Below are 14,636 nucleotides of genomic sequence, written 5' to 3'. Positions count from 1 at the left end.
CTTATAAACAAAAATTGTGACTAACGATTTTTTATTTTTTTTTATTTTTATAGTTCACTTATATAAAAAAAAAATGTGTCAATAGAGCTCTCACCTTCGTACACTCCAACTTAATGACCCTATCCAAAAAATAGTTTGGCCGACATTTTTAACTTATATTGAAGTATGCGTTTATCAATTTTATGCTCATTCCCTTTTAAACTTCAACGACTCAATGGTTTTTATACCTTAGCCCGATTCAGTATTTTCAGAAAGGACGTCATTAACGACTCAATTATACGTATTTCCTATTTTGGATCTATCTTCAAAGGTTGAACTTAAAACGATTACAATAAAAAAGTACAGCTCAGCTTTATTGTCGGAATCACATTTATTGCATAAAAACTGTTTGATGTTTCACGTGACACCCTTTCGTTTCTTCGCATACAAACGTCACACCTACAACGCTTCGATTCCAAAACTCTACGGTCTTCCTCAGAATTATCCTCGCTTTTTAGGATGATTTTTTTATTTTTAAATCGTAAACGATGAAAGTCTGCTGCAATATAATTCTAGATTATCGAATAAGTGAATAATCGCGACAGGACGATCTGTCAAAAAACCATCCTTGCCGTGTGCAGTACCTACCTATCAGTCGTGAGACCAGCGAGAATAGAACTTTGGTCAGCCAATCACAGTTATATGTTTAGACGAATAAGTTTTTATTTCGTCCAAATCAACAAACGTCCATAAAACGAGGGCATTCCTTTTTTGTGCGATTTGATGTGGTAGCGTCAAGGATTGACGGGTTTTGCGTGGTAATCATTGTTATTGGTTTTTATATCGCAGCATACCCTATAATATTGTTCCCCAGTTAGATTTTCCAAGGAAAAAATATAACAGCACATCCATCACTATAGTCTATGTAATAATAAACTATTCATGTTCGAATATTGTAAATCGCATTTGTATTCATGTATACAACAACAATATATTGCGGGGAAAGTTAAAAATCAGACACTGTGCTCAACTACATGGTCTTAGTAGTAAAATATGGAAAGTATTCATATTGCAGTCTAGGTTTTGTGCATGATAACCATATTATGTGAACGTAGTAGATAAATGTTGTTGAAATGAAAAACACTTGAAATACACAAAATTAAGTTTGGTAATTACAATATACAACAATTATATTTTAATTTATAAAAAAAAAAATAATTACATTTTTATCAAATTTGCATCGTTTAAAATAAACCTGATATGATGTGTTTGTTATTTTATATATTTAAAAATAAAATGTGATGTGTTATAAAAATTATTATGGTTTAAAGCAGATAAGTAAATATATTTAAACGAGTTTTATCATACATATATATATATATAAATATATAAAATATTATCACCTATATATATTATTATTTAGCCTCTGTCTTACTAAATAAGACAATTACTAACGAAAAATTATTTATCTAAATCTAATTATTAATTATTAAATTTTATATTTTCTAATAAAAATAAATAATTACTAAATATTCGGCTGGTTTTAAGATCAAAAATCTTATTTATCGTGACCCGGACAGTCTTATTGCTGCAACCTGTATGAACATTAATGGTTCGATGATACGATTCAGACCGGTCATAGCAGGGCTCTGGACGGAGTATTAGTAAAATAGATTATGCATTGTAGTACAGTCTTGAAACCATAATTTCCATATTGCTAATTCGGAAAATGTTCTGAGGAAGTCGTCGTTCTACTGTATACACTCTAATGTTATAGGTATTATGCCCGTAAAATTATATTACTACGCAAATAGCAAAGGCAGATATGTGAAGCCACGCCGATGAATCGCACTAGGAAAATACGCACAGCGTGCGCTTTTCTGTGTACACCTTCATTTGTCTCTTTACGAACCTCGCGAGATCCGATGAAAATAATAATTATGTCACCCGTAGAAATAACGTCGGTGCATAAATAACTTTACCGAACATTCCGGTAGAAACGCTATTTTCGCCGAGTTTTAAGTATTTATTAACGACGCGCAGTTAGGGAACTCGGTCACGTAGCGCGGCGTGGCACACATATTTATAATAAATACACACAAACACGTATGATACGCACACATAAATGTGGGTACGCGCAAAAATAATATTTTGATTGCGAAAAGTGAAATGAACATGTGTCGTCGTCCTATTGACTATACACTATGTATATCCGCTTAGTTCCGTCTGTCGTCTTCGTACGCGGAGAATATTTTAAATCCTCGCGTGCCGACGCGTATGTGCACATTACATAATATTATGTGAACGCCGTCGAGTCGTTTATTTTCCGTCGTCATAATAAAGACTCTACGAGAATAAATTGAAAAAGCGTACCCGTTATATATAGACATTTATGCATATATGTATTATACAGGCGATACCTGTCAACAATTTGTATTACTAATTAATTTTTTCGCCGGTGCGATTCAACTATTATACAGCCAACAACAATAAAACTGTACCGTTGACATTTTTGCTGATTTTAAACGCAGGCATCTTATCCGATTTGGGGAATATGATAACGAATGTTTAGTGGCGTTTCGTTAAACGAATTTTATCTCAAAAGATTTTAATTTAATTTTCGTTAAACATGACGTGAACAAAACAAATTGATAACACTTAATGTAGGTACATTAATGCATATGCCTAATAAAATATTATGCAGAAAGCATAAAAGGATAAATAAATAAAAAGGATACTGACATTGACATAAAATGTAAAGCATTGCATCTGTGAAATAAAACATTTTGTTTTCAGTGTTGTTTCGAATTATATTATATTATATTATACACAGAGGTGCGCGTGTGTTATTTAATGTTGTTTTTTTAAAAAAAAAAAAAACGGAACTCATATTGTCATTCACTGACGCCACGCGCCGTACGCATTAACATTGAAACAGAAATAATAGTGAATATTGCATTGTGATTATATAGGAACGAATAAACTCTGAAATAACGAGTAGCATACTAGCTAAACGAACTGCACCACGCATATTATATTATCGTAAATGCGCTCTTCCAATTGCATTTTTAACCAGGCCCTGACGTTTTCGATTTACTTTGCCATCGCGTGTTATCGTAAAACAACCACATTTTAAACATAATATTACTATAAATTAAACATTTATTTTAAATTACGAAATCCCTAAATTATTATAATATGAACGTGTGTTTTAGACGTTAACTTAATACGTGTTAAAATTAACTATTTATATTAAAATTAATATATTAAATTCAATAATCTGCTTTTTATTTTTATATTTGAAAATCGAACTTAAGCTACTTATATCAATACAAATCGTCGTTAAATCATGAATAATACTACGTTATTAATTAATTTATGATTTATATTAATATTTATAAGCTTTTTCAAGACTTGTAATTTATTGTAGATTTTAACAAAAACAATAAGCTATATATCTAGCTATTTTAAATTATTTTCATAATTCAAGAAGTTCCATCGTTAACATTTTATCTCGGTCCAATTTGCATAAAAATCCTATAAACTTATAACGTCAAAAGTAGTAATCAATTTAACGATAAACAATATTTTAAAAACATTTTTATGAATTACAATTAACCATTTTTCATTAGTTTATTTAAATGCAAACGCTAATATTTCGAAATGGAGAGAACTTAATCTTTCCAAACGTACAGTGTCTGCTTTTTAGAATAAATAAAAGAAAAATATTTTGAAATTAATAACTGCGTAGAAATTATTTAATCAAGGTATGTCGATGTTTCAAAAAAATAAGTTTACATATGCAAAATGTGAACAGCTTTGAAGTAAACAACATTAATGAACATTAATAGCGCTATTGTTTCACTCGAAATTGAATTTCGGGCGGATTACAAATATTGAAATTAAAAGTGTAAAATGAAGAACTTTTTTTAAAATACGATCTATTACGAAAACTATTTCAATTATTCAAAAACTTTTATAGTTACGGCCTGATTCTTTTATAAGCTATTACACTCTCGATAGATTTTATACGAGAAAAAAATGATATCTATAATACCCTTAATTTATGTAAGCCTTTTTTTTTTTTATTTTTTCATTATAAACGATTAGACTTTCATTTTGGTGATTTTGGACGAAAAAAACATTAGTTTAACTAAAAATATGTAGAATAACAAATTATAGTAAATGATTTGTACAAGTATTATAAATTATCAATTATTATTGAAGCCAATGTGTGTATGAAAACGATCCACAGCCGAGTCTATCACACGCATGGTTCTAAAATTGCGCACATGTGTGCATCTCAAAGCCAATGTTTTAAATGTTATAATTTAATGAAAGGTTCACACTGCAAACATTTGTTAGCTCGCAAAAAAACTAATATTAAATATGTGAAACAAATTTCTACATCATGGTTAAAAAATAAAATGGTTATTATAGTTTTAAATAATTTCAAATATGTATTTTATATACGGTCAAAACCACACAAATGAGTACATTAAAAATACGTGTAGCTTACATCTAACGGAGTATAAGATAGGGTAAACTCACTGGCATTATTTAATTTATCACCGTCACCGACATGCGGGATCAACTGTAGTATATAATAATATGAACCTTAAATCAAAATAATACGGAATACTATAAATAATATTAATAACGAAATGTTATCACTGTCATGAAACTATGTTGTGGTTTGGAAAGATAATGTGGACGGGGTACCATAAAACACTATAGCCATCCGCTGGCTTACTATAATTTTGCATACTCGGAGCGCCGTCTTACAATTTTTATTTCTCGACAGACGTACCAGTTGTTAACCTTGAACTTGGCAGCAACATCAACGGGAGTGCAATACAAGAGGGCATGGACGTGTACTTTGAATGTAATATTAAATCCAACCCGTGGGTTTACAGAGTGACATGGAGACACAACGTAAGTGAATATTATTATAATGTTTAGATCGATATAATATTAAAAAAAAAAAATAATAGAAGAATGTATAATATGTGGACATATGGTAAATAATTGATGATGAAAAATAAGTTATTTGTTTCAATATTCAAAATGTGATTTCTACGTTTATAAATGTATTATTCACCGTATCATTAAGCTTTTATCATTGCATTTTTATATTTAATATATACAAATTTCATATATATTTTTTCATTTACCACGTCCACTATTTCAATATATATTTTTTACCTTACTCTAATTATTAGTAAATACATCATACTCAACACGTTGACATGTTGAGTAAATACGTCAAATTAGTTTAAACGAATGTTATATTGAATTCGGAAATACCGAATAATAATAATATTTGCATGTCAAGCTCAACATTACAATAATGAGTAAATATTGAACCATCACAATTCTCTATATTATTTTTCACATGCCAGAACTCTGTATCAGCGATACAAACACTTTTAGTTGAAAGTATTAAAACTATCAAGAGACTTACCAAAAAATTTTTAATATTCTTAGATATTCATAATTTGAATATTGTTGTAAAATAAACAAACCGAAAATCAACAGTTAATTGAAGCTTAGCATATTATCATATAGTTTATTTTTCATATAGGCACAAATACAATATATATATTGTATTTAAAAAATGGATATTTTAAATTTTTATTGCATACTGAAATTAAATAGTGTGATACCTGCCCTGTAATAATATGAACAATTTTGGAGTACAGTTTGTTTGACACATAACATAATAATTAAGTTATATCATAATTACAATGAGCTCTTGTTTTAATTTTTTAATATTTAAAAAGCATATAATCTATAAAAGTAATTGAATTATCCGGTACACAGTGGTTAAATAAAAAGTTAATTTTACATAACAAACATATTATTACGATGTTTACTTTACTTTTTTTCTTTTTTAATTCTAATAAATTTTAAATTGTATTAATTAGTGATCGCGATTTACTATATTTATATTCAGTTGGACGTGGTTGTTTCCACAATACACAAAGTCTTAAATCTGAATACGACTTTTAGTCTATCAAAGTTTTAATTGTAATGCGTCAATACAATGTCATCACACTTATCGTATTCGGTACTCACAGGGAAAGCTGCTAAACAATAATCCGGCCGCTGGAACGATAGTCAGCAATCAAAGTCTGGTCTTGCAAAAGGTGTCCCGGAGCCGCGCTGGCATATACACGTGCGTCGGTAGCAATCAGGAGGGCGACGGCGAGAGTAATTCAGTTCCGTTGGATATTAAATGTAAGTATGAACGAATGTATAGTACTGTAACCTCCGTGGTGATTGAAAATATTGAAATACATTGAAATAAATGCATAGGTTATATTTTTATGTAGTCATTTTTTTCACATTTTTAGTCACAGTAATTCTGCTCATTAACTTATAAACTAGCTTAAAATAGTATTTTGTTAAATATGAATCCTGGATTTTGATGAATATTTAAAATGTATGTAATATAGCAAAACATATGATTATTGCCGATAATTCAACTAAATAGTCATTTTTAGTCGAATCAATATTTCAATAACACTTTATTCGATTAAATGCAAGAAAATAATTCAGAATAACTCGTGTGTCGTGTTACAGTTTCAATTTTCATTATTAATACACGCAAATTAAAACCTGTGAAAATCAGAACACAGCTAAATCATATTAACGAGCGTCTAATTGTTGTTTTGCTCGATACTCTATAAAACAACAGTTAGAGATAATTCAAAGAAAATCACACCGTGTACGGTAATCAACAATTCATTATCGTACATTTGTACATCATACTTATATACAATAGAACCGTGGTACCATGCCCCATCATAATACATCTCAATAGTTCACATATCTGACTGAACAAAATTCAAGCAAATTGTCTAACACCATTATTTTTCACTGACAATTATTACTATTATTATTGTTATTCGTTGGTATTTGGAATAATTATAAACAGACGTCTTTAATCGTAATTTGGCTGTACAACTTTAGCTTCCATGTGCGTTCAACCATTGTGATGTAAATGTTTCCATTGTAATTCCCGAATATCCCAACGGGCCAAAGTAAGAGAGTTCTGCCCCCAATATCTATAGACTAATATATTTGAAACCTATTTAGTCATTTTGCAAATATTCGTAAACCGATTTCAGAATTCGAATATTATTTTCAAATCTAAAATAAATAAAAAATAGTAAAATTAGAGAAAAACTTCATGCAGTCTTCCTAATATGTAATTATCAACTTCATGAAATACTAACATTTTCAGAATTATCAAAACATTTTCTAACCCGCTTAATTTTAGAATTATTTTATACCCGTTTTTGTTATTTTATACCGAGCTGGAAAATTGTTTGCAAATTCTAAAAAACAATTTGCAACTAATTTAAAATTAATTTGAAAATGAGTGCATCGTTTTTAAATAAATTTACCGTGGAGAGGAATCAATTTAAATCAAAAAGCAAACACGAGTAAATATGATCATAGTGTCTATTTTCGGGTTACCCATTCACTAGTCATATAGTATGTTTTTCCAACATAATGTGCATTATTTTTTTTAAATTGAAGATACTCTAGCTTACTGCTTGGCTCATTTAACTCTGATGTAAATACTTTTTTTACTTTCCATTTTCAACTATCGATGCTACATAAATTAATTATACTTCTAAACTATTTCAAACCTAAAATATTTAAATGTCTTTCTAATTGATTCGAATAAAAAACTTTTTAGTAGTCAGTATTAATTCTTAAATAACAGGTAGAAACTGTAGTTACTCGGGAAATATTCAAAACAACTTTTAAATATCTTCACAATTTATTTTAAAAACATTGCTTTCCGAACAATTACTAATTATGATCTCTACAAAGTTTACTGTATAAAATAAATATTTTTAGTTTTAACTTTGAAATACTTTTCATTTGAAAAACTTAAAACTTATAAAATCTAGATTTAAAATGTGGAAAATAAAATAATATTCATTTAATTTCAAACATATTAAAATTTCCAAATCGCTTGCAAAGATTCAATTTAACCAAATACCATATATTAAAAATTTGTAGTGTATTGACAAACAGTTTTATTTTACTATGGTTGAACTGAATACAATTTATTAAAAAAATAATCACCAAATTAACGACCTATAGAGACGTAAAAACAAAACAACACAACACTATTGATATACGCATGCCTTTACAAAGATGATGCTATTATTATATTTTACATTAAACTCGACATTCTCATGAGGCGATGACTAATGATGTAGATGTTTCTAAAATATTAAAACGCATAAATAATATCAAAAAAACTTTTTTGCCGACTTAATCCTTTGTCGGAGACAAGCGAACATCTGTTCGGCGTCCGTGTACAGGCTACGCGATAAAAAGAGCTCGGATAAAAGTACATTAGTTGTTAATATTTTGTTAACGGACTTTCCCGCGGCGAGTAGTATTATTCATTAAGACAAAACGAAAAAAAAACATATAATATTATGTTCGTATTTATGTACTATTTTTAATTTTTATTTTTTATTTTACCTCTCAGCTCACACTTTACGATCCGTACCGATTTTGTCTCGACGAAAATAATGTAATGTATTTTCTCGGAAACGCGTAGAGCACAAAAAGAGCTCAACCGTTAAGTTCTCTGTTCGTTTTACGATCGTTTTATAACCTAATTCGATTGCTCATTCAAAAGTTTTCTCGTACAAAGTTTTTAAAGGGTGAATAATACTTAGTAAAAAGTCAATGTCTAACTGAAAATAAAGAAAACGATGGCTTAAAAAAAAAAATCTATTTAACTACGACGACATTTAAAGTTATCGCTGATCCTAGATATCCAAGCAATCATAACAGTGCGACTGAACTATTGTTTGTTGGTTTATATTTTTAATTTATTTCACTGATCATGATTTGTTCACAATGCATTGAAATATTATAATAAGACCTATTAATCGGTGATACATTGTTCGTAAGGCCGCATCTAGAAGAAACCTTCCGGACCCTACACCCCCCCCCACCCACACTTGGTGATTATAAAAATGTTAATACGTATATTACTGACTATGTTCAATAAAAAGCCAATGATCATTAGTTCACATGAATCCGGCTTAGTGTTTTAAAGCTTATATTCTCTTTATTTCAATCGTTTGCACGTGTTATCGTATTCCACGCAAAGAAGCCGCGGTTTTAGCATATGTTCTGCTGCGAATAACAGGTCGAAATAATATACTAATATATAATACTTGTAACCGATAAATGTATTATTCAAATATAAGTACAGGTATTTACTGCCAATATTTATTGGTACCAAAATATGTTCAAGTATCTATTGTTGGAATCTTTCACTGCTATGCAACGATACAACAAATTCTTAAAATTATTCACAATGCACGTTTAAATCCGGATTTATTTATTTTTTTTTTAAGTCTTCAACGACTAGGTCATTAGCTCGCACATTTTCATTAGCTACATACTTAACTAAATAATAAAGGTTGCATTACAAGAAGTATACATATTTTTTATTTAATATATAATACATTGTTATTGATATTATTAAATTATTTCAGTACCGACAGCAATGATGTTGAAAAAGTTATGTACGAAGTGAATGTTTTGTCTCAGAGTTATCTTCTATCATTGTTAATGAGTCTATATGAATTTTAAATATTAAATTTTGGTAAGAAAGGAAAGTGATAGTTGTGAATATAGCATACATGTTTGTCTCATTACCCAGCTAATGAGTCGATTTTTTCAATAGCTGTAATGACTGTATAAAAAGAAACCTAAACAGATTCGATAATTTTTAGATATTTTCATAGCAATGTTATTGATTTTATGAATAAACTAGTTAAAGTAGTAATTCCATGGATGAAACAACTCTCAAAGAATCAAAATGGAATTTAGTATTTATAATTTTGTTTAACCCTACAGTAATTATTGATTATGAAGTGATATTCTTGTTTAAGATAAAAATGTAAATGTTTATTTTAGAGCACTTTTTCCAGAAGTGAGTAAGGTTTTTGTATTGAGAGAAATATATTAAATATATGTATATATTATTTTAATCAACTATACATAGTTTAATTTTAACATTTCAAAATGATATAATTACAACAATATTATTTTTAGAGCATATTATTCTGTTCATAATTGGAAATATTACTATGAGATGTTTTTAACTTTGTGGTTTAAAAGAATAATAATATACTATGGTCGACGACCGTATTAAAGTCCAAAATTATAATTTATTCGTAGTTAAATAATTCGGTGTTTTCTTTCGGTCATTGAACATCTTTCAATTCGAACCTTACCTAACCCTTTTCATCCAACGTCAGTAAGCGAAGCCGCAAACTTCTACACAGACGCTCGCTGTTTTAATAATTTCAATTTTAGGTGCACTTCTGTGAAGTTTCGGAAAAACGGGTGAAAACAGATGGACCTGGCGATTAATAAACAGAGATTGACCCAACTCGGTTCGTTTGTCACCGTCATCGACGTCACTGCAGTTGTAACTGTTTTCACTGATGTGGCGACAATGCGTTTTCGTCCCTATACACTACTCGACAATATATGTTATAAAATACAATAAATACAAATTGTTCGATTTAATTTCTGAAGAAGTATTTAGATAAAATACGTATAATTAAGTTACTTTTTTATCTGTCGAAATCATAGGATTCATACATTTTTTAAATGTATAGTTTTTAAAGTTATCCAAATAAATTTAAAGACAATCAAAATTATGGTAGTTTGAAAATCGAACTATACTTTAACACATTCGAGACGAATCACGCGCGAGGCGCGTGATACAACTATGTACAATGGAGACGGAACATTTTCGCTCCTTTTTTCCCCTGGAGACGAACAGTTTTTACCAATTTTCGTACAATTATTATGCTTTCGCATTTTAATAAACTTTTATGGTTTTTTCACTATAATATAGTAAAAATGTTGTAGTTTTAAAAAAAAAAAAAATAATTTTCATAACTTAAATACTTCATATTTTTCTTACCGGTCAAAACACGATCAAAAATGACAAAAAAAAAAAGTCGACCGATTTTTTTTTAATATAAAACTTCAAAAATAACATTTTTCTTTATTCATAAATTCAAAATAAATAACATAATTTAGTTATTACCAAAAAACTTAAATATAAAAACAAATTTATAAAAAATAATCTTAATATTCATACTACTTCAGGATTCATGTGTAGTATAAAACAAGTTAAAAAAAAATAATAAAATTACTGAAAATTCCTATATAAAATGTGTTAATACTAATAATGATTTTAATTTACAACCAATAATTATTTATAGTGTGATATTTTTCAAAACAATCCTCAATACATAACGGTGTATCACACTGTTTGCAATAAAACGAAGTTTCTTTTCTTCCTCTTTTGCCACTTATATATTTTATTTTATCGGCACAAACTTTACAGACTCTTCTTGGATTTTGCTTTGATGCTGTTGATGGTATACGTGCAATAAAATGTCGTCCTGACAGCCGATTTGTAACCGTATCATTATAGTTGTCTTGATTATAGCCACTTTTTTCTGCCAGTTGTAAGCCCAAATTAATTATAAATGTCCTTAATGTTATTTTTTTGTGTTGGTTTACTCTGTTCTTCAATATGTAACTATTTACAACTGTTACCATAAATAAATGAAAGAACATTTTTTTCCACCATTTTAAACTTTTTCTCTGAAATGGATAATATGAAACCATTTGATCTCCGTGATCAACACCTGTTTTGTTTATATTGTAGTCAATAATAGAATTAGGTTTAAACTTAAGAAGTTCACCAGTTTTAGATCTAACTGAGACTTGTTTCATATCTGCTGAATGAGCTGTTGATAACATCAACACGTCTCTTGTATCTCTCCATTTGATACATACCAAAGGACCTTGTTTCGAATATGTCATTTCACCTTTTTGTAATTTTTCCTTTACTACTTCTTTAGGTAGTCCTTTACGGTTAGACATAACCGTACCTACACCATTTGTATTTTTTTTCCAAAGAGCATTTAGAAGTGCTGGGCTTGTATAAAATCTATCCATGTACACAGTGTGACCTTTATAATAATACTCTTCTAAAAGTCTATCAAACAAAGCAATTATCGAATTATCTTTTTGATTTTTACCAGAATAAATTTCAAATTTTAAAGTATATCCTGTAAGAGGATCTGATAGAATATATAATTTCATACCGTATTTATGTGGTTTATTTTTCATATAAACTCTGAAATGTATACGACCTCTAAATGGACACATACCTTCGTCAATAGTCAAATTTTGACCAGGTTGATATGACTCAACTGTTTTTTTATTGATTAAATCAATATAAGGACGGATTTTAAATAAACTGTCATGATTTTCTTTACCTCTTGAAATATAATTTGCATTATTATTCAAATGCAACATTGAAAAAATCGATGAGAAACGATCTCTAGTCATTAGCTTTGACGCAAATGTGCTATGAATAAATGCATTCTTCGACCAAAAGTCTTTGATATGTGGTTTTGGTATTATAGACATATGAAGAATGATTGAAAAAAAACTATATATTTCAGAAATATTAACTGGTTTCCATTTATGCCAAATAGAATTTTGTTTCAGCATATTTTTTCGTCGAAGAGATCGAATAATCGAGTATGCATACCTATTAGTTTCTTTTTTTATTAATTTAATTAAATTATCTGGGAAAAAAATACTAAAAAACTCTATTTCAGTTGATTTACCAAGTACTTCATCTGAGACACCTGACATTGACGTAAATACGTGAGGTTGAGGTTCAGGATTTACTCTTTCCCATTCACATATAACAGGTTCTGTACTTTCAATTGAACGTCTTTCTATATCTCTATTTGTTAAAAAAGGTTCATTATTATCATGATTTTGTATAAAATTTTCATGTTGAATTTCGTCTATGGTGTCATCAAAACCCCATTCCTCAGCTATATTGTCATAATTACTCTCAATATTTTCTATTGGTACTTCATTCATATTTTGCCTTCTATTATCAGTAATTGGAACAGTTAAATCATTATCAATATTGTCAACCATTTCAACAAGATTTTCAAAAAGATTTGCACATTCATTTTCAAATGCAACCGGTAACAAATTCGTATAAACAGCTTCACACGTGTCCTCGTCAGAACTATTATTATCAACATTATCATCTTCTCTATCAGATCCACTATCATCCATAAATTCATCTAACATACGACTTATGTCTTGGTCGTTAATTTTTTTAGACATTTTTCAGTGTAAAAATAATAAAATATTAAACGTAAATTATTTACTAATCACGCTCTGAATAAAAATCAAATGTATACAGCGTCTATTTTATTTTAGAAATAATTCGATAACAAGACAATATTATGACGTATAATACGTAATATGCGTGTCTATACACATAAAATTATATAAATAAAATAGTATTACCATTTAGGAACAAACTCCGTCAACAAACTCCGTCAAGCCGACACACGACAGCCCAAGAAAATGAAAAATATTATTTTGATAAAATTATTAATTGAAAACAACTATTATTAACAGCCAATAGGCGATTCGAATCAAATTCCAGAGACGCTCCACGTGGAGCAAATAATTTATTCTTTTTATATAAAAAATCTTTACGATATTACTTATCGATTGATTGTCGTATGAAAACAATGGTGTGAGTATATGATTTTATATCGATTTTTAAAATTCGATAGTAGACACAACGCGCGAGACGCGTGATTCGTCTTTTATAAGTAAAATATTGTAACGCGCCAGATACGTTACGCGTCTCAAACGTAACTTTTAGATTATGACGGACCGTCTCGAATGTGTTAAATACATTCAAAATATATTATTTTAATAATGTCTACTTAATTAAATAAAGCAACCGAATTTCGCATACCTATTCTTCAATCCTCGAAGAGTGTTTATAGTTTTTTTTTCAACTCCTATAAATTGCCATAGCTAATGTCCTCACAAATATTTTTTTTCAAACAAAAATCTAATATTTTTTTTATTTGTATATAATATATAAGGTTTCAATTGATAACAGTAATAAAAGAGACTTATATAATGTATACATGTACAGTATATAATATAAACTGTACTAATATATTACTATATATGTGTGTAGCTTATATTATACTCAAAAACTATTCGATCAATTTGACGTAAATTTCAAGTCGTTCTTAGAAATATCAAAAAAGTTTAAAGCGTTCTTTGAATAACGTTCAAAAATATATTATGACTAATTTTATCTAATCCTTTACATGCGTATTTCCCGTCTCGGTCTAATTAGTTTATAAATTGATGCCAATGTCGATTTGTCCATAGCCTGAGAACACTAAAATTTAGATACACCTATTCATCATCATATTATACACACCATCTCATACATCATACATCTACCTATACTCTATACACCCAAATTTTATAATTGTTAATTTCTCACTTTTTCTTCTGACTCCATTCGTAAAATTACTGGACACTAGTGCTTACCGAAATTCACGTTTCACTTTAATCCTCATCAAATACTTATATTGAAAAATATGTTGACTTTCCCTTTAAAGTGTATTGTATAATAATATGTCAATTAATTGCATAATAGTTTAAAACCGTATATTTATAGTAATTTGTGAGAAAAATATCACTGTAATCGTATTTATTAATTT

The 14,636-nt window shown here is 28.7% G+C and overlaps 2 protein-coding genes across 2 annotated transcripts in view; one reads left to right on the top strand and one right to left on the bottom strand.

Moving 5' to 3' along the window:
- The window catches only part of LOC113556221 (nephrin-like), a 414,201-nt gene that overhangs the window by 379,720 nt on the left and 19,845 nt on the right, over positions 1-14,636 (top strand). Inside the window, exons 8-9 of the mRNA XM_026961043.1 lie at positions 4,784-4,914; positions 6,060-6,219. Of these exons, the coding sequence (XP_026816844.1) occupies positions 4,784-4,914; positions 6,060-6,219 (291 nt within the window). The remainder of the gene's footprint in view (positions 1-4,783; positions 4,915-6,059; positions 6,220-14,636) is intronic.
- LOC114253659 (piggyBac transposable element-derived protein 4-like) lies at positions 11,202-13,708 on the bottom strand. The gene has a single exon (XM_028188619.1). It carries the CDS (start codon positions 13,216-13,218, stop codon positions 11,251-11,253), a length of 1,968 nt encoding a protein of 655 aa, XP_028044420.1. The 5' UTR covers positions 13,219-13,708; the 3' UTR covers positions 11,202-11,250.

The sequence above is a fragment of the Rhopalosiphum maidis genome, chromosome 3 (assembly GCF_003676215.2).
Source record: "Rhopalosiphum maidis isolate BTI-1 chromosome 3, ASM367621v3, whole genome shotgun sequence".
In the NCBI taxonomy this organism is placed as follows: domain Eukaryota; kingdom Metazoa; phylum Arthropoda; class Insecta; order Hemiptera; family Aphididae; genus Rhopalosiphum; species Rhopalosiphum maidis.
Note: the sequence above shows the minus strand (reverse complement) of the source record. Positions and strands in the feature narration are given on the sequence as shown.

Bases quoted from the DNA above. Each gene is read 5' to 3' on its own strand.
- LOC114253659 (XM_028188619.1), bottom strand. From the start codon at position 13,218: ATGTCTAAAAAAATTAACGACCAAGACATAAGTCGTATGTTAGATGAA.